Genomic DNA, 27,400 nt, shown 5'->3' on the forward strand with positions numbered 1-27,400 from the left:
TTTTTGACATGGTACAATACTAACTACTATGATTTTCATTAGATCCACCATTATGTGCTATTGTTGCTATGATGTTTTAGTTCCCTAAGTACCGGTATTTGGCTTGGACGCGAAATAATTTCAGCACAACTAATCTTGGCCGAGCTAAATATTCATTCCTTACTCTAGATTCCCTAAGTACCGGTATTTACGGTGAAATAATTTAGCACAACTAACCATGGCTGAGCTAAATATTCAGTCCTTACTCTAGAGGACTATAATCTATTGATATCTGTTATGTTATTTACTTAATAAATGACATAATAAACCACTTAATAATTACTAAATTGTTGAATAGTATGAATATTTGATCATAGCTATGAGTATGTTAGTGGATAGAATTAATATTAAGTAATGGTCGCAGAGAAATATTCTCTGATAACCCTATACATGTATTTATGTTCTTTAAAATTTTCTTACTTAACTTTATTTACAAAATTAATAAGAATTTCATATTTCTATTAAATTGCTAAATGAAATAGCTTCCGCAATATTTCACTATACTTTCTATAACATTCGGTGGAGGACACCGCTAGGTTCTGATTTGGATGTTGTGGTATTAAGATGCAATAGTATTAAGAAAAGATAGATCAACTTATAGACATGCAAAACCATGTTTTTCTTTTTTTTAAAAGATCTAGAGTGGAGTTTTTAAAACTACAAAAGACTACAATTTTAGCAATGCTATGTCTTCAAAATTGTAAAGTTTGTTTTAACTTCATGATGCTTCAAAATTAAAGTATTTTTCTAAAAATCTAAAAGTACTTTACATCAAAAGTGGTTCTAAGTGTTTTAGGTTCTATTTGGAACGCAAGATTTTTAAATTTTATGGGAATCAATTTAATTTCACAGAAAAACATAAGAATAAGAATTATTTCCATATTTCAAATAGACCCTTAGAGCAACTCCAAGAGGATCCCTATATTCTTCCTAATTGTTAGAAATAGAGATTTTTGTGAAAAAATACGCTTCAATAGCTTCTTTAATCGGTTATCCAAGTATAATCATCTTCTATTCTGGATTTCTCGCTAGCTAAAGATAGAAAAATAAGAATTTCTCTCTAGAGCGGAAATGAAATATAGAAAAGCGGATCGAGAGTGAAAGTTATAGAAAACAATTTTTATGTAAATAGCTCTCTATGAATTTAAGTGCCTATTAATGTCTCTTTTCGCATAGCATTAACTGAACATAAATGGACGGCTTAGCTTAACCTAGTAGCTAAAATAACCAATGTTCAACTTTCAAATGAGAGGGATGTATTTAACTGGGGCCTACATAATCATGGTCAATTTGTACGGTCAATGTATGCGTACATGATAAACCAGGGTACCCTTTTCACTAATAAATTCATTTGGAAATTAAAGCTTCCTCTTAAGATAAAAATCTTCCTTTGGTACCTCCAAAGAGGTGTTATCTTAACAAAGAACAATTTAGCTAAGAGGAACCGGACCAGTAGCCAAAAGTATTGTTTCTGTGATCGCAATGAAACAACAAAGCACCTTTTTTTGATTGCTTCCATGCAAAAATTATTTGGAATATTGTTCATATTTCTACTGGGTTAACCGCACCTACGTCTCCTACTCACATGTTTTCTTAGATCTACTACTCAAGCTGGTTCATGGGCATTGAGAGGGAGGATAAAAAATAGATTTTTATGGGAGCTGCTGCTATTATTTGGTTAATTTGGTGTACTCATAATGATATTGTTTTTAAGAAAAACAAAATATTTCTTTTTATGCAGGTTATCTTTAGAGGAGCATATTGGTTGCGATTCTAGATGCACCTGCTGCGTGAGGATAAAAGGGAGACGTTTCGATGGAAAAGCGTCGGAGGTTATCGCTCTAGATGTGTTCGCCAAGAATGGATGACAAATTAATAATAGACTTTGCTTATGATTTCCTCCTATTTAAGTATACTCTTTCTCTTTATCTTTGGCATCAAATAAGCTGACAACATTGTAAGACTTGTCTGTATACGGTCGCTAAGGTTGGAATTTTTCTGTTTTCTAAAAAACATAGCTCCCTAAACGATAATTTTGAGAGTGAGTATCGAAAACACTCTTGTACATGCTCTGTTATTTAAAACCTCGCTAACTACACATCCTGCGCAGCCAGAGAAGTCAACGGAGGAGGAGGTGGAGGATTAGTCACGCCATAGGAGAGAGAAAAGGAACGCCGTACTCCACATCTTAAATTGCCCCCACTTCGTTGTTGACGATCGCGCGATGGATTCGAGTCCTCCAAAAGTTCCATTAGGTGAGCTCCTTGTTGCCTGCTCCCTTTTCCTTCGCATGAGGGGTAGTCTTTTCAGCTTATCGATCAGTTTTTTCTGATCCCCCATATGCTTCTTTCAAAATAGTTGGTTAATCATCCTGTTTGCTCCAATCCTTTCGCCTCAGGGAGTCAGGGGGACTGGAGATGGAGCCTCCGGTTAGTAGCTCCCGGGGCCCCATGGGCTCTCTTCTTTGGAAGCTCGATTGGCTTGAGTCCCAACACTTGCTGCGCAAACCAGTGAGAGAGAGTTTCGACCTTCTGAAAGAAGATCTGGAAGGCATAGACACCTTCCTCCTGGAGCTTTCAGATGAGGATGACCCTAACCTTATGAAGCAGTACTGGATGAAAGAAGTCCGTGAAATATGCTACGACACTGAGGACTACATTGACTGGCTGTTCCATTCTCAATTGAAGATTGGGTCTGTTGGCGTAGCTCCTCGTCTCAAGATCAGCCGGCTTCCCAGGACACTGAATCCGCGCCCAAATATCGTCAGCCAAATCAAGGAACTAAGGTCTCGTCTGCAAGATGCTAGTGAACGGCACAAGCGGTATGTCCTTGATAACAGCACCTCCCCGAGTTCTAGTAACTTTATGCGTAGCCATTGGATTCCAGAGTGGTCAAGGGAGGCTGCTAGCCTTCTTGTGGGTATCGATGATTCTAAGGAAAAGCTTGTCAAGCTGCTGAATAATGGAGAGAAGCAGATGAATGTCATATCTATTTTTGGGTTGGGAGGTATAGGGAAGACCACACTTGCGAAGCAAATTCTTCAAGAGCTTGGATGGCAGTTTGGATGCCATGCTTTTGTGAGAGCGTCAAGGAAGCCTGATACGAGGAGTCTGCTCAGAAGCATCCTCTCACAAACTGTGTGTTTGAGCCTGGGTTGGAGGATGGCTCAAAGGACCCAAGTACCTAAGTTATCGCCCAATCCTCTAATTGGTACCTAATTACATACAGGGCAAAAGAATTCTATCAGATTCAGCAAAATGCAATCCCTAATTGTCAAATTTGCATAGCCTGCCCAATACTTCTGGAGCTCATCACTTTATAAGCAAATTAAATGATTGCTCTTGTGTATGCAAAAAATTTGTACCTCCGAAGATATAATCTAACCATACCTCCTGCTACTTGTACTTTGTAGTATGTAATTTTGGTTATTTTTTCTACCATTTATAAACTACTAGATATATAAATAATACATATAACATGTTGATATAGTGGTAGAAAACAACATCCAGAAAAAAGAATCTAAGTCTAAGATTAAATAACAGGGATTTGCTCCAGTGGAGCTTCCAAAATTGTTTGTGAATATCAAGGAAAAAGTGATTATCAATGACTGCATATAAATATATACTAGTTAGGGTAATTAGTTTGGTTTCCATGTGTAACTCTATTGGTATAATATCAGAACTAATTTGTGAGTTGTCAACTATCCATTGATGCCTTCTCCATATGGTAGTCAAGGGCCAAAAAAACTAAATCTTTGATCAAGAATAATTAGTCCTTTCACAATTATTGATCAACAAACAGTGGCTCTTGTTCAGTAGAACTTCACTACTAATACTATAGAACTCCCTATTGCTGTTGGTAAAAAAATGGTAGAAACCAACTGACATGGATACTTTGGTTGCTCAAAATTCATCTCCCGGTAAGGATAGGCACACAAGGACGATGTTTCTTTAGTAGTGGTCGAATGTTTGTTATTGTTGCTTCTAGCCTCCTTTCTTTCAGTTATTGAGGCTTTTCATCTTCATATGGATAATCATTTTCTATTCTAAGTCTAAAATGTGTTTGATTGGGATTAAACAGTATATGAGAGGAAAAGTGATAAAATTGTCAAATAAAACAATGGATGAAATTGACAAATTAACATCTCAAAGAACAATTCACCACGAAAAGAAGTAAACTATTTTGGGGTGCCGTAGGATTATATAAAGGATGATCCAGGTGACTTGATCAACTAGGAAATCATGACAGGTATTCGAGAAGTAGTGTAGTTCAAGACTACAATGGCATATGATATCATTATATTGTTAAATAGTGTTAGACTAGCGCCTATAGGGCTGGGCCATGGGCCTAGTCGCCCACGCCCGGTGGCTGGGCTGCCTTTGGCATTATAGTAGTTGATCTCCCAGATTAGTCAAGGATTGGCATTATAGTAGTTGATCTCCCAGATTAGGCAAGGATCTCTGTTGATTGGGTGTGCTCTATAAATCCTACACCGATCCTTGCCTATATATGCTGCACCCATTTGTACACATTGAATCATTCTACTATTCATGTGCTATATTGACTCTCATAGTATTAGCCGCCTATCTCCTTTTCTTTTGCTGTCCTACTGCTCGCGCGCCGGCACTTCGCCGTGCAGCGCCCACCTGCGCGCCAGTCTCTTGCCATGCAGCGCCGCCATGCCGGCGACTCCCCCCTCTATCCCCAAGGCTGGGGATGACATCGTCGCCTCCTCTATCGCAGTCCAGACCGACGAGGTCGCTCTGCTGCTTAGCGCCTCGAACGCGAACGCCAGGACGCGCATGATGCTGCCCTGGCGCGCGCCCTTCAGGCCGAGGAGGAGGCCGTGGTTGCCGCCAAAGAGTGCAACGCCGCTACCCAGCGCGCGACCGCTGCTGCCACTACCGCTCTGGAATCTTCTGGTGCCGCATCAGGAGGTGCACCGGCGCCGACCACCGACCTCCGCGCCGCCATGCTTCTTCACGAGGCTGTTGCCCTCCTGCAGCTCCATGTCCAGGTGGTCGCCGTCAACAACATTCAGAATCACGTCACCATTGTCCTCGATGTGGACTATGGCCACTTCAACCGTTGGCGCGACCTGTTTATGCTCATCCTCGGCAAGTTCTCTCTTTAGGACCACGTCTGCCAGGCCCTTCCGGTCCCTGTCTCGCCTGATTGGGCTTGGATGGACTGCGTCGTCAAGTCCTGGATCGCCGCCACACTCACCGACGATCTTGTCGAGATCATCTCCGCCCAGGGCTCCACTGCTCGGCATGCCTGGCTCGCCGTCGAATCTTAGTTCCTCAGCAACAGGGAGGTGCGCGCCATCCATCTTGAGATGCGGTTTCGCAACTTCGTCCAAGGCGACCTCTCCATCACCGACTACTACCGCTAGCTAAAGAAGATGGCCGATGATCTCATGGCCCTTAGTGAGGTCATCACTGATCGCACCCTCATCCTCAACGTCATCCGTGGCCTCAACGAGCACTTCAGCCACGTCGGGGCCCTCCTACGTCGCACCTAGCCCTTCCCCTCCTTCCTGGAGGCCCGTGACGACCTCATCCTTGAGGAGCTCACCTTGGAGAACCAGAAGGACACCCCTGCCACTGCGCTCACCGTCTCTAACACGTCCAACTCTCCTAGCCCTGCCCCTACGTCATCCGGCACAGGCTCTGGGGGTGCTGGTCGGGGTTCCAAGCCTTCCTACAATCGCCGTAGCAGGTGCGGCGGTGGCGGCAAGGGCAGTAGTGGCGGTGGCACCACTGGCGGACAGGGGCAGCGCCCCCCTTCTAGTACGCTGTAGCAGCAGGCTACCACATCACAGCAGCAGGCCGGTGTCAGGAGCTGGCCCACCCCCTACAATTCCTGGATGGGGTCAATCCAAATGTGGCCAGGTGGCCCTCGTCCCCCATTAGCGCCCATCCTGTTGCATCTGCAGCAGTAGGCCCTCCTCGCCCAGTAGCAGGCCTTCGCCACTTAGTAGTAGCAGCAGCAGGTTCTCATCGCCCAACAGCAGCCTGCTGCTGCACCTGCTGCCATCGACGGCACCGGTTAGTGGGTCACGCCAGGCTACTACAACCCTATAGCCGGCCTCCCTTCATGGGATCCTTCGGCCCTCGCCTCCTCCTTCAGCATGATGTAGCTGACTCCACCTCAGAACAACGAGTGGTACTTCGACTCAGGTGCTACTTCACATATGACCTCTCAGTCCACCTCTCTTTCACATGTTCTTGTCCCGCGGTATCCTACTCCTTCATCTATTGTTGTCGGTAATGGCTCTTTTCTTCCTGTCACTGCCACTGGATCCACAGAGTTGCCATATGCTTTACGTTTTAATAATGTCCTTGTGTCACCACACCTTATTAAGAATCTCATCTCTGTTTGCCAATTTACTACCGACAATAATTGCTCTGTTGAGTTTGACCCTGCTGGTTGTTCTGTGAAGGCTCTTTCGTCTCGGACTGAGATCGTTAGGTGCAATAGCTTTGGACCGCTGTACCCTCTGCGCCTTCCTCCAGCACACTCCCTTGTCGTTCGGGCTACCTATCCACTATGGCATCGGCGTCTCAGCCACCCTGGTCATGAGGCGTTGTCGAAGCTTGCGTTTAGCATTTCTTGTCAGATTGAGGATTGTTCAGATTTATGTCATGCTTGTCAGTTCGGGCGTCATGTTCATCTGCCCTTTCATGCATCCACCTCTCGTGCGTCTAGCAAGTTTGATCTTATTCATTATGGTTTGTTGACCTCCCCAGTTGTCAGCATTTCTGGATACAAATATTATTTGGTTATACTTGATGATTGCACTCACTATTTGTGGACTTTTCCTCTATGCCTTAAATCTAACACTTTCAGTACGCTTGCTCACTTCATCGCCTATGCCTCCACTCAATTTGGCGCCCAAGTCAAGGCTGTCCAGTGTGATAACGGGAAAGAGTTTGACAACTCTAGCACCCGTAACTTCTTTCTTACCCAAGGCATCCACCTTTGCATGTCTTGCCCCTACATTTCACCTCAGAACGGTAAAGCCAAACTCATTATTCGTTCTATAAATAATGTCGTTCGCTCCCTGCTCTTTTAGGCGTCCATGCCTCCCTCTTACTAGGTCGAGGCCCTCTCCACGGCGTCCTTCTTGCTTAACATCTTGCCCACCAAGACTGTCCAACTTTCCACACCTCACCTTGCCCTCTTTGGCAAGCCTCCAACCTATGATCACCTGCGAGTCTTCGGTTGCAAATGTTACCCAAACCTGTCCGCCATGGCTCCACATAAACTCGCTCCTAGGTCCGTCCTGTGCATTTTCCTTGGCTACTCCGCTCATCACAAAGGATACCGCTACCTTGATCTCTCTTCCAACAGAGTCATCATCTCCAGGCATGTCATCTACGATGAAAATGCCTCTCCTTTTGCCGAGCGCGATGGTCCTTGCATTCCAACGGACTTTGAGTTTCTTGAAGCTACTGACTGTGTGCCTGTTCCTATTGGACCGCCACACAAGTTTCTATCTACAAGTACCTCTCACGGAGCTACCACCAGCACCCTTGTCGGCCCCTCAACGGCTATGCCTGGGGCGCCCCCTACTCCTGCCATAAGCAGCGCCCCTACCGGTCGTTCAACGACTGTGCCTGGGACGCCCTCGCCACCAGCAATGCCTGCTGATCCCCCGGTGCCCGCGCTCTACATCCCTCCTGCGCTGCACTCACTAGGATCCTGGCAGGCCCTCCGCTTGCTCCATGCGCGGCCACCGACAATTCTCCTGTGCCTAGCCTGCCTGTGCCCACCGCGGCTAGTGCTGGGGATGCCTCTGCTCGCCGGTTGTATGTCCCGCCAGCACTTCGAGTGGCATCGATGTCTACTGCAGGTTTCCTGTCGCTAGCATCACCGCTCCACGGGCCCCCACCTAGGTTCTCACCTCTCCGGCCAGAGCGTCTCTTCGCCCAACACTACACGCGCCGGCCACAGCCTCCTACACCGGCCCTCGCTCCTCTGCTGCCCAAGGGTGATGTTCCGGTCCCTTCAGTAACCAATCAGCACACCATGGCCACACGTTCAAAGAGTGGGTTTCAAATGCCTGTTGTGTACTATGCTGCACCTCTGTCACCGGTGCCGAAGACCTTCCGTAGTGCTCTAGCCGACCCCAATTGGCGAGCAGCTATGGAAGAGGAGCATGGTGCCCTTTTGTAGAATCACACTTGGGACCTTGTGCCTTGCCCCTCCCAGGCCAACATCGTCACTGGCAAGTGGATGTTCAAGCACAAGTTTCAGTCTGATGGCTCTCTGGAAAGGTACAAGGCTCGCTGGGTTCTCCGCGGTTTCATCCAGTGGCCTGGTGTAGACTTTGATGAGACTTTCAGTCCCATGGTGAAACCTGCTACTATTCTCATGGTGCTCTCCCTGGCTCTCTCTCACCGATGGCCTATTCATCAACTTGATGTGAAGAACATCTTTTGCATGGCAACCTGACAGAGATAGTGTATTGCTAGCAGTCGTCTAGGTTCGAGGATTCTGGTCATCCACACTTTGTCTGTCACCTGAACAAGTCCCTATATGGCCTCAAGCAGGCCCCTCGTGCCTGGTATAGTGGGATGGCCACGTACTTGCTGTCCCTTGGGTTTGTTGAAGCCAAGTCGGACACCTCGCTCTTCGTTATCAGCGCAGATCAGAACTGCCTACATGTTGCTCTATGTTGGTGATATCATCCTCACAGCTTCCTCATCCGGTCTCCTTCGGCGGATCATCTCCGCTCTTTAGCAGGAGTTCGCCATGAAAGACCTTGGTGAATTGCATCACTTCCTTGGTATGCATGTTCAGCGATGTTGTGATGGACTTCTACTTTCTCAACGATAGTACATGCTTGATATTCTTGATCTCACCAGGATGGCAGAGTGCAAGCTATGCTCCACTTCGGTCGACACCAACCCAAAGGTTGCTGCAACAGATGGCGCCCGTGTGTCTGATGCCTCAGATTTTCGCAGTCCCGCTGGAGCCTTACAGTACTTGACGTTCACCAGGCCAGATATTGCTTATGCTGTGCAAGCAAGTTTGTCTCCATATGCACGACTCCTGTGAGCCTCACCTTGCAGCTCTCAAGCGGATCCTTCACTATGTTTGAGGCACTCTCCACCTTGGTCTCCTGCTGCGACCGTCTACTTCGACTGATCTTGTTGTCTACACTGACGCTGATTTGGCTAGTTGTCTGGACACCCGCAAGTCCACCTCAGGCTATGCTGTGTTTCTTGGCGACAACCTCATATCTTGGTCCTCCAAGCGCCAGAACACTGTGTCAAGATCCAGCGCTGAAGCCGAGTATCGTGCGGTGGCCAATGGGGTTGCTGAGGCCACCTAGCTATGCCAGCTTCTTCTGGAGCTCCATGCTCCTCTCAGGCGCACCATACTGGTGTATTGCGACAACATCAGTGCAGTCTACATGACCTTAGCATCAGCGAACTGAGCACATTGAGATCGATCTACACTTCATCTGGGAGCGCATTGCCATTGGCGATATTCGTGTCCTGCATGTTCCCACCTCTTCACAGTATGCAGACATCTTCACCAAGGGGCTTCCCTCTTCAGTGTTCACGGAGTTCAGGTCCAGTCTAAACGTGTAGAGTGGCTAATGATCCAACTGCGGGGGTGTGTTAGACTAGCGCCTATAGGGCTAGGCCATGGGCCTAGGCGCCCACGCCTGGTGGTTGGGCTGCCTTTGTTATTATAGTAGTTGATCTCCTAGATTAGGCAAGGATCTCCATTGATTGGGTGTGTTCTATAAACCCTACACCGATCCTTGCCTATATATGCTGTACCCCTTTGTACACATTGAATCAATCTACTATTCTTGTGCCATATTGACTCTCAAATAGTGTTTAAGATGAAGATTTAGACTTCACTCCCATTTGGAGGCTATTTTGCGGCCTTCACCATGGCAAGACAGACAGGGAGGGAGGGAGGGAGGGAGGGAGGGAGGGGGGGGGGGGGGGGGGGGAGATTGGGGGGGGGGTGTAGGACAGAAAGAGATAAGCATGTAGCGGAAAGAGAGGGAGAGGGTTAGGTTTAAGAAGGGCAAGCGATTAGGGTGGAATAACAGTTGTTTCCCAACCAATTCTTTTCTCTTTGCTATGGAAGAGATAGTCAGATAGCCTTTGTCTTTTTTGTTAATATAAGCACTGACATGACTAAGATTTTTTTTCCATGTCGGCACTTGCTAACAATCCGTAGGGATAGGTACTATCTTTTGTTGGCTAAAGATGACCTCCCTCGGCCACCCGGGTGAGGCCCACCTGTGATCTTTACTTAGTAATCGTACTCTATCCTTCTGGTTCTTTTTTGCTGATGGAACCCTCAGGTATAGGCCGCAGGGGTTTGTAGTTTTAGCAGTGTTCGGACTATATATGCAAATCAGTATAATGTGAATAGAATGAACATGTGTACAAATTTAAATGTACTTACTACTGCTAACATATCATAAAAGGTAATAGGTTAGTTTGGGGTCGAGGCTGTTTGGTGTTTGCATTCTTTGGTGAGTTTTTTTTTCTTTTTCTTTTTGCGTGTGTGATCTGTCTTTGTGGTGGGGTTGTTTGTGTGATGTTGTTTGGGTGCTACTCCCTCCAGGGTGGTAAAAGAAGTCGTTTTGGACAGCGACACGGTCACCAAAGCATAACTTTGACTTCTTATTTTTATAAAATTATTTATTGAAAAGTGATATATGTATATTTTTATGAAAGTATTTTTCAAGACAAATCTATTCATATGGTTTTCACATTTCCAAACTCAACAACTTAAATGTTTTTTCATGATTTATATACCCAATGTTTGACCCAAGTCTTGTCCAAAACAACTTCTTTTAGCAACCTGGAGGGAGTATATCCTTTTCTTCTTCTTAATAAATATTGATATGCAGATCTGCTGCGTATTCGAGGGAAAAAAAATAAATAAATGGGGAAATCCTGGCATTCTTGCTTTTATGCCTCAAGTAACTCCTACTAATAGTCATGGGTATAATGAATCTACACTACTTGTATATCGTGAGTTCATGAATGATGATCCATGGGTGGAAGCAGAAAATCTCATGTTATTGGAGCCAGTTGGGTCAATTGACCCCAATGATTCCATGTAATATAGCCCTTGCCATGGCAATATATATTTGTGACTCTCAATGAAGAGATCTTAAAATCATGGCTGCTCTTGATGAGGAGAAATGGCTAGAAGATATTCAGGGGGAAATATCAGTGCAAGCATTAATGGAATATCTTGAATTATGGGATATATTAGAAGGTATGGTACTACAGGAGGGGATCCCTGATAGGCATATTTGGAGGCTTTCAGCCTCAGGAGAATATACAGTTAAATCCGCCTATGATGCACTTTTGGAGAGAGCCCTCAGTTTTGCCCCATATGAGTGCATCTGGAAATCTTGGGCGCCCCCTAAGTGTCGCTTCTTCATGTGGCTGGTTGCTCACAATCGCTGTTGGACAACAGACAGGTTGGCTCGGCGAGGTCTTCCTCACCCAGACCGGTGTCTGCTATGTGATCAAGAGGAAGAGAACATCCAGCACCTCCTCATTGGATGTGTGTTTGCAAGACAATTCTGGTATGACATCCTACATAGCATCGGTCTTTCAGCACTTGCCCCGCAGCCAGTCGATTCCTCCTTTGATGCCTGGTGGGATAAGGCGGTCTTGACAGTAAGCGGAGATGTGCGAAAGGGATTGAATTCCCTCATCATCCTAGGTGCCTAGACCACCTGGAAGCATCGAAATGACTGTGTCTTCAATGGAGCTACCCCTAGACTGTCTATGGCTTTGAACCTTGCTAGGGAGGAAGCCCTTTTATGGTCTATAGCTGGTGCTAAGGGACTGTCCCTGCACACAGCTTGGGATGATGGTTAGAGGGTCGTTGGTCAGGTCTTTCATCTCAGTCATGGGTGATTAGTTTCAGTCAGTAAGTGTGTGTGTCTGTGTTTAGATCTCTGTATGACTCCTTTCTCTACTATTAATACAATGATACGCAGTTCTCCTTTGTATTCGACAAAAAAAAAAAATCATTTTTCACTGGGAGACCAATACATGCAGCAGACATTGAGACTTAATTTTATCCAGAAACCCATATTTTCTACACTGTAATTAATGGTTCTGCATTTTTGTATTCAAATTTTCTTTAATGTTGTGCAGGTACCTTATTGTAATAGATGATTTATGGGATACAGCAGTTTGGGATTTTCTTCTACGAGCTTTTCCAGATGGTACTCAGTCAAGTAGAATAATAACCACAACAAGAAGTGAGAACGTAGATATGACATGCTGTGGTAATCGTTCTGATTATATTCTAAAGATGGAACCTCTTAATGATGATGACTCAAGAAAAATATTTTTTGCGCGAGTTTTTGGCTCTGAAAACAAGTGCCCTCAACAATTCAAAGATGCTTCATATGAAATTGTAAGAAAATGTGGTGGTGTTCCTCTAGCAGTAATTCATATAGCTGGACTTTTAACACGCCAACAAGAAAAATCAGAGGAATGGGATTATGTAGAAAGATCATTGGGTTCCAATTTAAGCATAACTACTACATATAAAGGGATGAGAAAGGTGATAAACCTTAGCTACAATGGTCTTCCCCAGTGTTTGAAGACATGACTGCAATATGTTTGTATGTATCCTGAGAACTGCACAATTTGGAAGGACGATCTAGTGAGGAGATGGGTTGCTGAAGGTTTTATAGAGGGAGACAGGGAGAGAGACAATGAAGCAATTGCACAGAGCCACTTTGAAGAACTGGTCTACAGGGGAATGATCCAAGCTATAGACATAAACTACAATGATCAGGTTTTGTCCTGTATAGTGCACCCCATGGTACTTGATTTTGCAATAAGCATGTCTGCAGAAGACAATTTTATCACGACAGTAGACTACTCTAAGAATGCCAGAGAACTTAGTAGCAAGGTTCGGCGGCTGTTGCTTTTCTACAGCAGTGCAAAGTATGCTGCAAAACTATCAGGTATGACACTGTCGCAAGTTCGATCCCTGGCCTTCTATGGGTTAGTCAAGTGTTTGCCTTCTATTCGGGAATTCAAATTTCTTCGAGTCCTAGTCCTTCATTTGTGGGGTGATCATGACGATTCGACAAGATTGAACCTCTCTGGAATTGACAGGTTATTTCAGTTGAAATACTTGAAGGTAACATGCAACTTTTGCGTACAACTACCAACCCAGATGTGGGGGCTAAACCTTTTGGAAACATTGGAAATAAACGCAAAAGAAACCTCTGTTCCTGAGGATATAGTTCACCTCAAGTACCTAGCACACCTCTGTCTACCTGCAGTGACAATGCTTCCATATGGGATGAGCCGCCTGAGATCTCTCCGTACCCTGAAACACTTTGATCTTTGTGGCAGCTCGGATGAGGAAGTAAAGAGCCTTAAGGAGCTATCCGTTTTGGAGGAACTTCAACTTGTCTTGACTACAGCATCAGCTGACAGTGTGGAAAGAAACCTGAATGTTCTGGTCTCTATCCTTTGGCTTCTTGATAACCTCAAATCTCTGGCTCTGGTTCGTGGTGCCTCAGTCACCAAAGATTCTGTTCCCATAATCATTGACTCGAGCTGCATGAGCTGTCCAACGGATGGTTTTGAGAGACTTGAATTGCATCGAGGTACTTGCATCTTACGCAGCCTCCCTAGATGGATAGGACAACTGGGAAGAAGCCTCTGCATTCTCAAGCTCGGAGTCCTAGGGATCCTAAAGAAAGATGTGGACAGTTTGGCAGGACTGCAAGTCCTCAAGTTTTTTCCTTTGTATGTACGGATACCCACCGTCCAACTGATCATCTTTACGAGTGATGCATTCCCAGCTCTTGAGTGTTTCAAGTTCAGAAGCGGTGTACTATGCATTGCCTTCCAGCCTCGCGCAGTGCCAAAACTTCGCCGGCTAAAACTAAGTTTCAACGCCTACAGTGGAGTGGAGTATGGCCATAGTATGGTTGTTGGCATCGAGCACCTGCTAAACCTCCAGGAGGTTTCGGGACGAATTGGGGCAGCAGTTGGTGCTAAGGTATCTGATACGAGGAGCGCAGTCTCTACATTGAAGGGTGCCATTAGCAGGCACTCGATGATTCCTAGGTTAAACATGAAAACTGTTGATTGGATTGAGGATGACCGTGTGAGAGCAGGGGATATGCTTTCGAAGATGCAGATCAATACATTATCTGAAGATCACAGATTTCCAGGGGCAAAATCGGAGGTCAATACAAATATAAAGGTTGATGAACGGTATGGATAATTCCTCTTTTACTACTAATACAGTTTCGGAAAGTATACATTTTATTTCGATATAAACCTCTTCACCACCATGTTCCCTCAATCCCAGCTACACACACCGTTCCCTCCTGCTACATGCTGATGCTGTGTTACATTTGTGTTCTTCTGCAGTTTTTTGCAATACTTTACCAAGTATACATGCTTCGACACAACTTACTAGTGCGAGTTTTTTGATATACTTTCAATCTAATGTGTATCTATGCATCAAACATGTAGATGAATCTAATGCTGCAATATTGTTCAATCCAAGCCAATACATGCAGCCAAATACTAAGTTGTTTTTCTGCTAAGTTCTCCGTTTGATTTAGGTTTTTTTCTTAATAAAGGGCGGCAAGAGCTTTGCCGGTAAATATATTAGACGAGGGAAAAACAAAAGGAGAACACGTAATTACAAAGAAAGGTAAATATATTAGACGAGGGAAAAACAAAAGGAGAACACGTAATTACAAAGAAAGCCCCACCCCCCCCCCCCCCCCCCCCCCCCCCCCCCCCCCCCCCCCCCCCCCCCCCCCCCCCCCGGTCCTGCCCTCAAAACGCAGGCACTGAACCAACCTAGACAGCTGAAAGGACGGTGTAATACGCTACTTGGGGGTAGGGGGCTGTGGCTAGGGCTGGGGCGGCGGCTATGGTGGGGGACAGGTGGCGGCTAGGATTTGAGGAGAGAGGAGAGGGAGATGGTGCAGGGAGAGAGGAGAGGAAGACGCGGGAGAGAGAGGAGAGAGGGGAGAGGGATAGGAAAGCCCTTAGACTATTTCTTTCTTGATTGCCAATGATTACGATGCATCTATATTTATAGTTCTAAGTAGACTTGCATCTTAAGTAATCTAATGAGGAAGGTCCTTATAGATTTGGACTCCTCTAAATCTCATCTAATCTAAACCGACTCTATTCCTATTTTATTTATTCTCTTTCCTTTATCCAAGATCCTTCTGATACGGTTGTCGACGGCGGGGATGGAGCCTGCCTCCGATGGGCGCGCGTCCCCCTCCACGGTGGCGCAGCTGGCCACTTTGTGGCGCGCCTGGGCTGGACAGGCCCCTTTGGGGACGTGCTATCGGACGTGTTACAGACGGCAAAGGGGCGCAGAATCAGGGTGACAACTAAAAACAACCCAAAAACAAATCACCTGCAACAAAACAACCGGAGCTAGGGAAAGAGAAAACAACTGACACAGGAGGAAAACGTAAAAGATTATGGATTCCTGACATTCGATCTCGACGCCAACAAATTTATTTAGCTTCTTTTTTCATGTGCATATTTTGCTTTAAAATGGCTAAATGGAAGTACAAAACCTTGCTAGGTGACGACATTATTGGCTTTCCTTTCATTTTCTTACCCGGTTTTCACCGAATATTAATTTAGTACTGCTTGAACGAACGCATGATTTTCTACCTTTCCTAATGTGTTTCCAAAGGATGCTGTTCCGAGTTCAGGTACTTCTGTTTCTTTTCCTACACAAAAAAAATCCTTTGTTTTTTTTAACAGAAGAGTAAATTTGTTGGATTATGTTAACTGGTTATTACGGATATCGAAAACAATTTTTCTATCATATCAGTATTTTTTTGTAATTTTGAACAGCTATTTTTAGTCATACGATTCTGTTAACCTGTGCTAGAAATTCATGGACAACACCCACCAAATTATTTCCTCCGCTCACATTCTAACATAGTACTTATATAAAATCCTTGTCAAGTTGTAATAGACGTTACCACTTACTATACACTACCATAAAAAGATTTCAAGAGACAACCTCTCTGATTAATAGAGACGGGTACATCTAGAGACCGCATCTATATATAGCCAGACATCACTGTTAACAAAGACGACCATTCTAAGCGTCCTCCTCTAAAGATTGTTTTTTCCAGAGGCGGGCATCAAAATTGTAGCTTTCGACGTGATTTACAACTTTGTAGTTGAGAAAATTTTTTATTTCAAATTGTTTAGAGTCCCAAAATATTGCTTTAAGTTCACGAATTTTAAAATTTAAAATTTAAAATTTTCAAACAACTTCAGATGTTGACATGCTTTGTACCAAAATTGTAGTTCTCAATATAATCTACAACTCTATAGTTGAAAAGTTTTTTAATTTGAAGTCATTTAGAGTCCCAAATATGTGTTTTTAAGTTCATAGATTTGAAATTAAAAAATTAGAATTTCTAGACGACTTTGAATATTTACATAGTTAATACCAAAGCTGTAGTGGCTGACCTAATCTAAATGTTTGTTGTTGATAAATTTTTTATTTATTTTTTAGTATCTCAAATATTTGTTTTAAAATCACATATTTTGATATTCAAAAATTTGAATTTTTCAAACAATCTCAATTGGAGACGCATCCTATACCAAAATTGTAATTCTTGACAAGATTTAAACTTTGTAGTTGAAACTTTTTACATTTGAGTTCATTTAGTAGCCAAAATATTCATATAAAATTACATAATATCACGGCTATGAAAAACTACTCCCTCTCGCTCGAACCACAACAATTACAGCATTGGTGGCTCCTTCGTGAGCTGACATGTGTCTTCGCACCTTTTGCAAAAAGATGGTTTTACTTTTAGATAACCAACCCACCGTCCAACATGTCATCTATGAACAGGGATCGTGTCTTGGATATTTTATGTATAGGGCCTTTATGTAAATTTTATTTCAACACAAAGAAGGGAAAATTCAGTAGCCTCATCGTTTTACAAAACCCCCTTGAAAGCATTGTGGAGAGCCCGCAGCCAACCCTACCGCGTCCTTCATCCCTGTCTGTTTCTCAATCTCCCTCCCCTCTCTCCCTCCTTAGGGCAACTCCAACCAAACTCCTACTTGAGCCCTCATCCCATTTTCAGAGCTCAAATTCATGAAAAAGCTCTCCAAACGAGCTCCTTTTCAAGCCCCGATGGATGAGGAACTCTCATTTCTTTCTCCTAGACCCCTAGATGTAGGAGCCCCTCATCCTTCCCCTATTCCTCATTTCTCTCTTCTCACAAAGTTGACAAGTGGGACCGATAAACAGGGCACCTGATGATACAATGTAAAGTAGGGCATGAAATATGGATGAGGGACTCTCATTTGAAGGAATAGGGGGCAAATTTTGAGGGTTTGGTTGGAGTTACCCTTACCGCCGCCTCCGCCTCCGCCTCAGCCTCCATGCCCTCTCCTATGTATGCCGCCTCTATGCCTCTCCCCTCCTTGCCCTCTCCTCCCCGCGTGGCATGAGAAGACCTTCGCGCGACGAATCGACAAGGAGCGGGGAGAAATCGGAGGGGAGGAGGCATCCACGGATACCGCTCCCGAAGACCCCCATGCACTCTCTGGATCTAGGCGCCCACCGAATAATCCGGCCCCGATGACCATCGGCCGGCCTCCAGAAGCTACTCTCTAGTACGATGCCTGTGGTGCGCGCACAGCGAGCTCCAACAAGTGCATGGGGGACTGAGCTCGAGCTCCTTGATTTGCCTTGTTGTAGATTTCTGTTTTATGTGTACGCTGGGATCTGTGGCAACTAGATATAATCATATAATTAGCAGTTTGCACATATATGATGACATAGTATTCTGCAATTTATTTCACGCTGCTTGATTTTGTTTCTCTTTGGTTTGTTGTTGCTCTGAATGGGATCATGTGCGTGCTCTTGAACTGGATATGTGGATTGACCCCCAATTTGCAGGAGCAGTCGTCATGAATAAAACCAATGAGCACTGCAGTTTAAAAAACAGAATCACCTTCTACAGCACTCTGAGACACATTTTTTCTTAGCAAGGAGAAGTATGATTAACGGGGTGATAGGGGGTCCCGTGATAAGGTGAAATCACTTGGGTAATTATTCAGTTCTTTTTTTTTCAGCATTTGCTAAACGCATGGGTTATCCTTGAGAAGAAGAATGTGCCGAAGAAGTTTCAGGTAAACAAAAGTAAACGATTTCTTGAATGGAGAATGCATTAGCGGTATGATTCTGAATGATTTCTGCATTGGCAACAACAAAGAGGACGTTTATAAAAAAACAACAACAAAGAGGACGTTAGAGGTACTATTTCTGGCCTGGCAGATTTCTACTACCTCCTAGAACACATTGCTTTTCTTTTACATAGGCATATTTGTGGACTGTGATAACAAGCAAGAAAAATGGAAGGTGTGTGTTTTCATCTTCGTCGTGTTTGTGCTAAATAAAATTAGCACAAAAAGGGTCATGTGGATAGACAGATCTCTATTCTTCGGATAAACTCACTTTAAATTTTATTTCCAGGATGGATAGGCAACCTGAGCATTCTCTCCACTTGAAGGACAGCAAAGGTTGGTGACAATCTTCGAAGCTTATATTCCGGTGTATGACATTCCTGGTTTCTCAAAGACATTACTTCTAGCATGTCGAAATAACATTCATGGAGTCTGGGAAGAATATTTTTCCTAAGGTGTATTGCATTTTTGAAGATGTGGCTGCGAGCTGGTTAGTGTGATTGTGACCTATAGGAGTATGAATTGGTCTACAGAAGTTCTTTATGCATTTGTTAGCTGGTGGTAGCTGTTATTATCAGATTAGTAACTCACTGACTTGATGAGGATTCAAGCAAAAAGTAACTTCAGGAATATGATATTATTCTGCAGACAATAGTCTGATATGTGATCTCTAATGCATGATTTCGGCGGTGATAGTAGCACCTGTAGAAAGATATGGGAATCACACCACACACCCAATGTGTGGGGAGGTGCCTGTCATTATATAGCCGTAGTCAACAAGTGGTACAACGAAGGTATTACAACACAAGGAAGCTAGGCTATGATTGATCCTGATGGATCCTTTCCTGATATACAAATGATCCCGATGGATCATTTCCTAATGCAAATGATCCTAATGGATCCTTTCCTAATATCGGCCTACAGTCCTAGCGGTAGTAGGATCACAGACGTAGTCGTAGAGGTAGTAGGATCACAGACGCATAGGCTAGACCGACAGTCTATACAGGGAGACCCTTGGTCATGATATCCACGAACTGGTGTGCCGAATGAACATGGAGGACGCGAACCTATCCCTAGGGATCGAGAACAAAGTGGATGTCGATCTCGATATGCTTGGTGCGGCGGTGGTGGATGGGTTAGAGGTCATGTAGATGGCGCTAACATTGTCGTAGTAGACCACTGTAGCCAAGGGGACCGAGATGTGAAGTTCCTAAAGAAGTTGTTGCACCTAGCAACACTCAGCGACGACATGCGTGACGGTGCGGTATTCGGCCTCAGTGCTAGAGTGGGAGACCGTGGTCTGGCATTTGGAGGATCAAGACACTGGCCAGATTGTCGTTGAGGAAGACATAGAAGCCGGAGGTGGAGTGATGGGTGTCAGGGCAATCCACCCAGTCAGCATCGGGGTAAGCGGTGATCTGGTCAACTGGGCCAGTGCCCAAGTGAAGGCCGGTAGGGAGCGCGCCCTTCACGTAGTGCAGAATGCGCTTGATCAGCGCCAGATGCGGCTCACAGGGGTCATGCATAAACAAGTAGACCTGCTGAACAGCAAAAGTCAAGTCGGGCCACGTCAGGGTGAGGTACTGGCTGGCACTGGTGAGGCTCCGATATGCAGAGGGGTCGGTGATCGGGGCGTCGTTAGTAGCGGATAGCTTGGTCCGTGCATCAGCCGGTGTGGTAGTAGGGTGGCACTCTAACATGCTAGCCTGCTGGAGGAGGTCGATGGCGTACTGGCGCTGGGACAGGAATAGGGCGGAGCGGTCCCGTGTCACAACGATCCTGAGGAAGTGGTGAAGGTCGCCGAGATCCATGATGGCAAACTTCGAGTGGAGACGTGCCGTGATGTGCCAGAGCAGCTCAGTAGACGGGGCCGTGAGGATGATGTCGTTGACGTAGAGGAGTAGATAGGCGACACGATTTTCATCTTTGTAGACAAAGAGAGAGGCGTCGGACTTGGATGTAGCGAAGCCAATGGTTTGGATGTAGTTGGCGAAGCACAGGTTTCCAAGCTCGGGGTGCCTGCTTGAGTCCGTATAGGGACTTCTATAGCAGGCAGACGTAGTCGAGAGTAGCCGGGTCGATGAAGTTGGACTACTGCTAATAGTAGACCGTCTCCTCTAGGTTACCATGGTGGAAGGCGTTCTTCACATCCAGCTGATGAATGGGCCAGGAGCATGAGGCGGCGATGCTGAGGATGGTGCGGATCGTCACTGGTTTGACAACCAGGCTGAAGGTCATTGTAGTCGATGCCAGCTTGCTGGGAGAAGCCGTGAACGACCTAGCGCGCCTTATGCCGAGCCAGAGTCGTGAACAACCACTTGCCGCTAACGATATTGGCACTAGGCAATTGAGGTACTAGGCGCCATGTGCTGTTGGCGATCAGAGGATCATATTCCATCGACATTGCAGCATGCCAGTTGGGGTTGGCAAGGGTGCAGCGATAGTTGGCCGAATCTGGGAGGCCGATGTGGCGAAGAAGCCAAAGCGATCGACTGAACGTAGACTGCCTGTCTGCAGCCGTGTCACCAGACGCGAGGGTGGAGCCGGGGGTGCAGCAGGAGGCTCTAGGGCACGGCAGGGGGCGCTGCGGGTGTGGCAAGGGGGTGTAGGAGACTCCATGGGCACCGGAAGGGGCACCACCGGGGCCGCCATGGTCGCTGCAGGGAGCGCATGTTCCTTGGGTGCGGGAGGCACCATGGGCGGTGCAGGGGCGTTGCCGGCGCAGTTGGTGAAGCAGGAGGCCATGGATGCCACTGGTAGGTGACTCCAAAGTGGCCGTACCCACCCGGATGCGGAGCGGGGTCCACGATGGATGAAGCCCTGCCCAGAGGTTGCACGACGAGGTAGGTGCAGCGGGCTATCGAAGATGATTGCAGGGTCCTTGAGATCGGGCTGCTCAACCTCGCTGCTGGAAGGAGCAGCCGAAGGCGCATGCGGTCGCTCGATGCCTGGAGGTAGAGCTGCCAACGATGGAGAGACCCTGCATCAAGAAATCCAGTGATGACGGCACAGAGGCCGCCGATGAAGCCACAACAAAAGGAAACACGGACTCATCGAACACGACGTGATGGGACACGATGACACGCCGAGTGGCAATGTCCAGGTAGTGGTACCCTTTGTGGGAGGAAGGGTAGTGGAGGAACACATAGGGAGTCAAATGAGGGGAGAGTTTGTGGGCTGTCATGGCACTAAGGTTGGGGTAGTGGAGGCAGCCGAACACACGGAGGGAAGAGTAATCCGGGAGCTGCTCACGTAGAAGTTGATAGGTGATGGCATGTTGTATGGACGCGGAGGGACATTGGTTGAGCAGAAAGGTAGCGGTTGCTAGGGCTTCCTCCCAGTATGGGGGTGGCATGGAGTAGCAAGGTGCAGATGGCAGTGTTGTTGATGGTGCGGAGTATGCGTTCAGCTTTGCCATTTTGTTGAGAGGTGTAAGGGCATGAGAGGCGCAAGGTGTCGTCGTGCTTGCGAGGGGTTTCAACGAGGACTAGGGGAAGCTTACGCGCTTCTCGATACCTCAGTAAAAATAAAGGAGTCGTCGATGGGAGTTTGCATCTCTACCTCATCTTTAGCTTCCACATTTATTTTGCAATCTTGGTTGTGTGCTTTACCTTTTCTAGCTTAGTTGATGGGCTAGTTGATAGGATTAGAATCTAGGTTGCATAACTATTTTGTGGTAGAGATAGCAACACACTAGCAAAACCATAGTTGTACATTCAGATAGTTTATTTACTTGGATAGGTTTTGCTATGGTTTATAAGAGGCTATAGTTAGAAGTAGAATTTTAAGTTGCATAAGTCACCCCCTCTTAGGTGTCACGGTCCTGTAAGGGGTAAGTGTAATAGATATAACAAGAAAACTAATTAATACTATTTATTTCAAATACATGTAGACCTCGAAATAGCCTTTGATGCGTGTGAAACTTTAGTTTCCTTCGTTTTGACTCGCATCTACAACATGGAAAACATCTGATTACGGAATATGTTTGGCCATTTGAAATTACAGAAGCACTTATTTTCGACCGTTCAAGGCCCATAACAAAATTTTCTCTAACATATGCGCAATAGTCTCATAGAGAGCCCGTTCGCTTGAGCTTATCAGCACTACTTTTTAGCCATGGAATATTGTTTTCTCACAACAAATCAGCATCAGCAGCAGCCGCAGAAACCATCAGCCGAACAGCCTCACAATAGTTTAGAAAGAGAAAACAAGGCACTAATAATTGAAGCAATATGAGTACGGACTACGGAGTAACTGCTAGTTTGTACAAGGACTCTATCCTCAAGCACCACCAGCGCGATGAACAAGAGAGACACTGGTGCGCCTCCATGCCTATAGGCAGCAAGCTGCAGCCAGATTCAGATGGAGGACTAGCGGCTGCATGCCTAGGGCCTATGCTTGGTCGGCTGGCTGGTCAGCCGGCCGGTGAGCATCGGCTAGTGGCGGATCTGTTGGGGGCGCTGGTCGCCTAAGGGTGCCAAGAGCACGAAACATATGTCACAATGGGGATTGGAGAGCGCCCGCCGGAGGCCTGAAGGACGAAGCGGGGCTTCTGAGGCTGGAATGGTGCGAGTTTGGCTAGTGTTGGGCCAAGTTTACTATGTGTAACCTGGCTATACCTCGTTGGCTTCTTCTATGGGCTAGTATTGCTACATGGTGGTCTTGGTTCATACTTGGGTTGGACCCAGGCCGTAGCCCCCCGGTCCAATAATACTTAAACAATCTAAAATATATCACAAATCATCTTATGGGTACTATGTGAATATTTTCTCACCACTATACAATGTATATGATTTGTCTCGATTAGAAAATATTTATACTATTATAAACCGTATCAGACCATCATAGAACATCACAAAAAATACATCATGCAGCATTACTGTGTATCACATGAACATTAAAAAAACATCATAAAACATCACATGTGTATTACATGAACATCACAACATATATTATGGAACATCATTGTATACTACGTGAACATCACAAATATATCATAGAACATTACATGTATACCACATGAATATCATAGAAGAATTCGTTGAACATCACATGCATACCATGTGAACATTACAAAAATACATCATAGAACATCACATGTATATGTATAAACATCACAAAATACATCATAAAATATAACATGTATATACCACGTGAACATCACAAAAACATCATAGAACATCATAGGTATACTACGTGCACAAAGTACATCGCAGAACATCATTATATACTACGCAAATATCACAAAATACATCATAGAACATTATTCTATACTACGTGAACATCATAACATATCATAGAATATAGAAAAATAAAAAGTAAACATGAAAACAAAATAATTAGTTAGATTAAAATATAAAAAAAGAAAAAGTAAAAAAACTATAGAGAAAACATAATGGAAAAAGAGAAAAAGAAAAGGTAGAAAAACAAAAAACAAAATGAAAAGAAAGGTAAAGAATATATAAAATGAAAATAATAATAATAATTCACATAAAACAAAAATAAAAAATAAAAAATAAAAATTGGAGCACGAAAAAAGAATAAGAAAAATAAAATAAGAAATAAGAAATAAAAGAAAGATAATATGGAGAATGAAAAGGATAATAAAAAATCACATAAAATAGAAATAAAATAAAAAATTGAAGCTAAAAAATAAGAAAAAAGAAAAAAAAGAAAAGAAGACAAGAAAAGAAAAGGAAAAAGGAAAAAGAAAAAAAGAAAAAAAGAAAAAAGAAAAAAGAAAACATACAACGGAGATGTGGAGAGAACAGACTCACAACATGGTTTTGGATCTTCCTCCAACAACTTATAACTATTGGGCGTTGCTTAGAAAAAATTATAACTACTGGGCCAGAATAAATAATAAAAAGTCCATAAAGATAGAGCGCTCCTCACGCATAGAGCACTGGGAGCTTCTGGTCCAGCTGATCGGGCCAGAAGATTCCTAGTGCTCTCCTGGTGCACCTGATCGTTAACACTAGAAAAACTGGCGCGGCTTTGCCATGTCCTACTTGGAGCATGCTAGTAGATCATTACTTTGGGGTGCAGGATGAAGAAACTCACCATTGTTTTACCGACATTATATAGCGGGCCAAAATAAAGTGTGGCATTAGAACATACTTAATCAGTTCAACGAATCAATCACTATTTATGGAATATTAGTAAACACCATACATCAAAGCCTAGAAGTAAATATGAGCACATAACAAGGAAGATAGCTATTCTAGGAAGTTTGGAGTACCAAAATACAAGGGAATAGTGTAGAACCAGATGAAACAAATAGAACGCTCTTGTGGTGGCTGAGTTGGCTGAGTGGTGGCTCCGGAGCAGATTGGTGCTGCATCCTGACAAGCGGCCTCCGTTTGACACCATGTTGCTGCTCACCGCTTGGTGCGTTTGGAAGGAAAGGAACAACTGGACCTTCCATAGGTCATCGGCAGGACTGCAGCATATCTTCCTTGCCGTGCTACGGGAGGCCGAGGACTGGATCAGCGCGGGGATCTCGACGCTGAGTGCTGTGTTCCCCTCTTGGTCGCAAAAATCGTTTATCATGTAATAATTGCTAGAGGATCCAGTAGATAGGTGGCAGCGGTGTGGGAGTGCTGGCTCCTCGCCACCGTTGCCCAACGCTCTTGGATCGTTTGCAAACTCCTTTTTCTGTTAATGAAAAACGGGTACAACGCCCGATCGAGAAAAAAACAAATAGAACAAGGTACTCTAAGCTGTGTGCCATGCTGCACCTGTGCACCGTATATAAGGAAGATATGTTTGATACCTGAAGGCCCTCCTGTGTGCCATGCTGCAACTGTGCACCGTATCGTTTCATCTACACCGATTCATTAGAACAATTCTAATTTATTGTCTACTTCAAGTGAAAATAGTAGCTCTATTCTCTGAATTTGTGTTCGTCTGGTTTTTTTTTTTGTCACATTAAGGACAAGCATACTATGTAGATACTACTCATTGTGCAAATAGGTAAAGTTCAGTGTAAAAAACATTGGTAATGTTCACAAATTTCCAACAGAGAACACATGGGTCTGCTTAACTGAAGACTGAACATGCTTTAGCAAATGCAAAATTAGAAACATTATGTTGTCAATAAAGATGATATGACTATTTGATATAAGTAGAATGAACTTCTAATCAAATTTGGGCAGCCCTTCTTTGTGCATTCGTAAGTATTACCATTTGGTTTCAGCCGTGCCACTGTCGTCGCCGCGGCACCTGCCCTGCTCTAGGTTGCCATTGCCCCTGCGCGTTGAAGGGAGGTGGGATCCCCAGGATCAGCTCTTGCGGCGCAGGAACCAAGGTTCTAGAAAGGGTAGCTGCATTGCCCGCTTTTTTACGGTCCGATAAAGAATTAGACAGTGAAAAACAACAAGCCACGTGGCAAAATGAGAGGCCAAAGTGGTTGGTGCAAAATTCGTGTTCTAAAAGATGGTACGATCACCGAATTGATGGACATGAAGCACGATAAGAACTCTGCTAACTAATGACTGCAATTTTATCACAAATCATGAAAATTTGTCATGATATGAAGTTGTTACCATGGCATGACAAAAATGACTCTGTAACTAGCTAGTTGTCTCTAATTACCACCAACTACAAATCGTAATTTTTTTATTTATACCTAATAATAAAGAGGTAAAATTTCAGCCAATTTTTTGGTCTGGTCATATTTTGGTCTGCCCTATCCGTATTTTTTCCTATCCGGATCTGGATGTGTTTCCGTACGGAGTACTTTCTGCAGTTTCTCGACCTTTCCCATCGCTGGTCGCCTGGGCCCTCTGTGTGCAGCGTCCGACTCTAGGGCTCCTCCACCTCGAATCCCTCAACGGCACATGAGGACTACTACGTCTAGGGCAAGGCAGAGCGCGACGTAGGGGACACGGTAAGAATAGGGCCGAGATCGGCGCCTCTGTTCCGTGGTTTGGGGAAGAGGATGAGAAAAAGAATTAGAAGAGAAGGAAGGGTTCTAGGTGGAAAAGTGCAAGAAAGAAAGAAAAAGTGAGAGGATCTAAATTGAATTCAAGAAACTCTGAGATTCCTGATGTCAAAGTTCACCCCAAATTGGGCCTCCTGCTGCTGGGCTGTAATCTGTCATGTGGGTCTTTTGCGCCAGTGGACTGGGCCGAGCCATGGCCCAAGTGCTGGCCCCTTTTCTTTTTTTTTTTCCCATTTTTCTCTTTTTCTCGTAAAACAGTAAACTTGTAAATTACGTGTAAAATCACATAAAAATAGCAAAATTATTTTTTAACTCCCCTTAACTAGGTCAACACTTTTGTATAAAATATTTGTTGTACTTATAGATTTGTATTTTCTTTCATAAACTGATAGAGGATGTTTCCGTAGTCCTTTAATTTCACAGTGAAATTTTTATGGTAATCTATTGATGTGTACAATATATGGTAAAAATTTCATGTACAATGGACGCATATTGACCGAGTTAAAGTTTAAAAGAAAAAATGTCCAAATGAAATACAACGAAGGAGCACAGAGCACTCAAGGCCACTCCACCATAGGTGATAGGTCTATTTCCCGCAAATAGTGATGCAAACCGGCTTAATACTCCTACAGGCAGCCCAGACGATGCTGCATCAGCCGCTTACAATAAAACTTGTGTATCTGTATGGCTCGGCCCTACGCTTGGTCTTGCCGCCACTGCATAGAAGAGCTTCATTGCATCAACGTCAGAAACATGCATTGATGTGAAGATCAGGATTCTATGGCTCGAAGGCCACATCGGCGAGGCGACCGTGTGGTGTTCACGGAGTGCGATGCCATGGAGCAGAGCCAAGCTTGTCAACTGGGGCTCCAATCTCTAGAAGCTTAGTGGTCCTGCTACTTGTGAAGCATCCCGCCCACGATGAGGCTCTATCTGGGACACTGCTCATCGGCGGTGCACTAGGCGCGGTGCTGGCGTTCCGACCACATAGCATCTGTTATCACGCATTACGCTGAAAGCAGCAACGCTGTGGCGCGGTGGGAGTGCACACTTCAAAAGGTACGGAGGAAGGACATTGTGCACTGCATGGGTGAGTTAGAGGAGATTGTAGCGGTGCTTGAGGAGATCGACGAGGTGAAGGAGACGAACCACATCTGCCATGAGT

General features: G+C 44.8%; 2 protein-coding genes across 10 annotated transcripts; one reads left to right on the forward strand and one right to left on the reverse strand.

Annotated features, from left to right (window-relative positions):
• The first annotated feature begins 2,159 nt into the window (after positions 1-2,159).
• LOC136471553 (disease resistance protein RGA5-like) lies at positions 2,160-18,957 on the forward strand. 9 transcript variants are annotated; one of them, XM_066469297.1, is made up of 6 exons: positions 2,160-2,294; positions 2,438-2,860; positions 12,204-14,297; positions 18,180-18,236; positions 18,320-18,360; positions 18,580-18,957. In XM_066469297.1, exons 3-4 carry the CDS (start codon positions 12,682-12,684, stop codon positions 18,187-18,189), a joined length of 1,626 nt encoding a protein of 541 aa, XP_066325394.1. In that variant the 5' UTR covers positions 2,160-2,294; positions 2,438-2,860; positions 12,204-12,681; the 3' UTR covers positions 18,190-18,236; positions 18,320-18,360; positions 18,580-18,957. The 9 variants fall into 8 exon arrangements, with proteins under 9 accessions (XP_066325394.1, XP_066325392.1, XP_066325395.1 ...); XM_066469295.1 differs by having other exon boundaries at positions 18,180-18,360; XM_066469299.1 differs by having other exon boundaries at positions 2,179-2,294; positions 2,398-2,860; positions 18,180-18,360.
• Positions 18,958-19,570: 613 nt separating this feature from the next.
• LOC136468845 (uncharacterized mitochondrial protein AtMg00810-like) lies at positions 19,571-21,035 on the reverse strand. The gene is made up of 2 exons (XM_066467261.1): positions 20,905-21,035; positions 19,571-20,309 (listed from the first exon to the last, which is right to left on the reverse strand). Exons 1-2 carry the CDS (start codon positions 21,033-21,035, stop codon positions 19,571-19,573), a joined length of 870 nt encoding a protein of 289 aa, XP_066323358.1.
• Positions 21,036-27,400: the final 6,365 nt, after the last annotated feature.

The sequence above is a fragment of the Miscanthus floridulus genome, chromosome 8 (genome assembly GCF_019320115.1).
Source record: "Miscanthus floridulus cultivar M001 chromosome 8, ASM1932011v1, whole genome shotgun sequence".
In the NCBI taxonomy this organism is placed as follows: Eukaryota; Viridiplantae; Streptophyta; class Magnoliopsida; order Poales; family Poaceae; genus Miscanthus; species Miscanthus floridulus.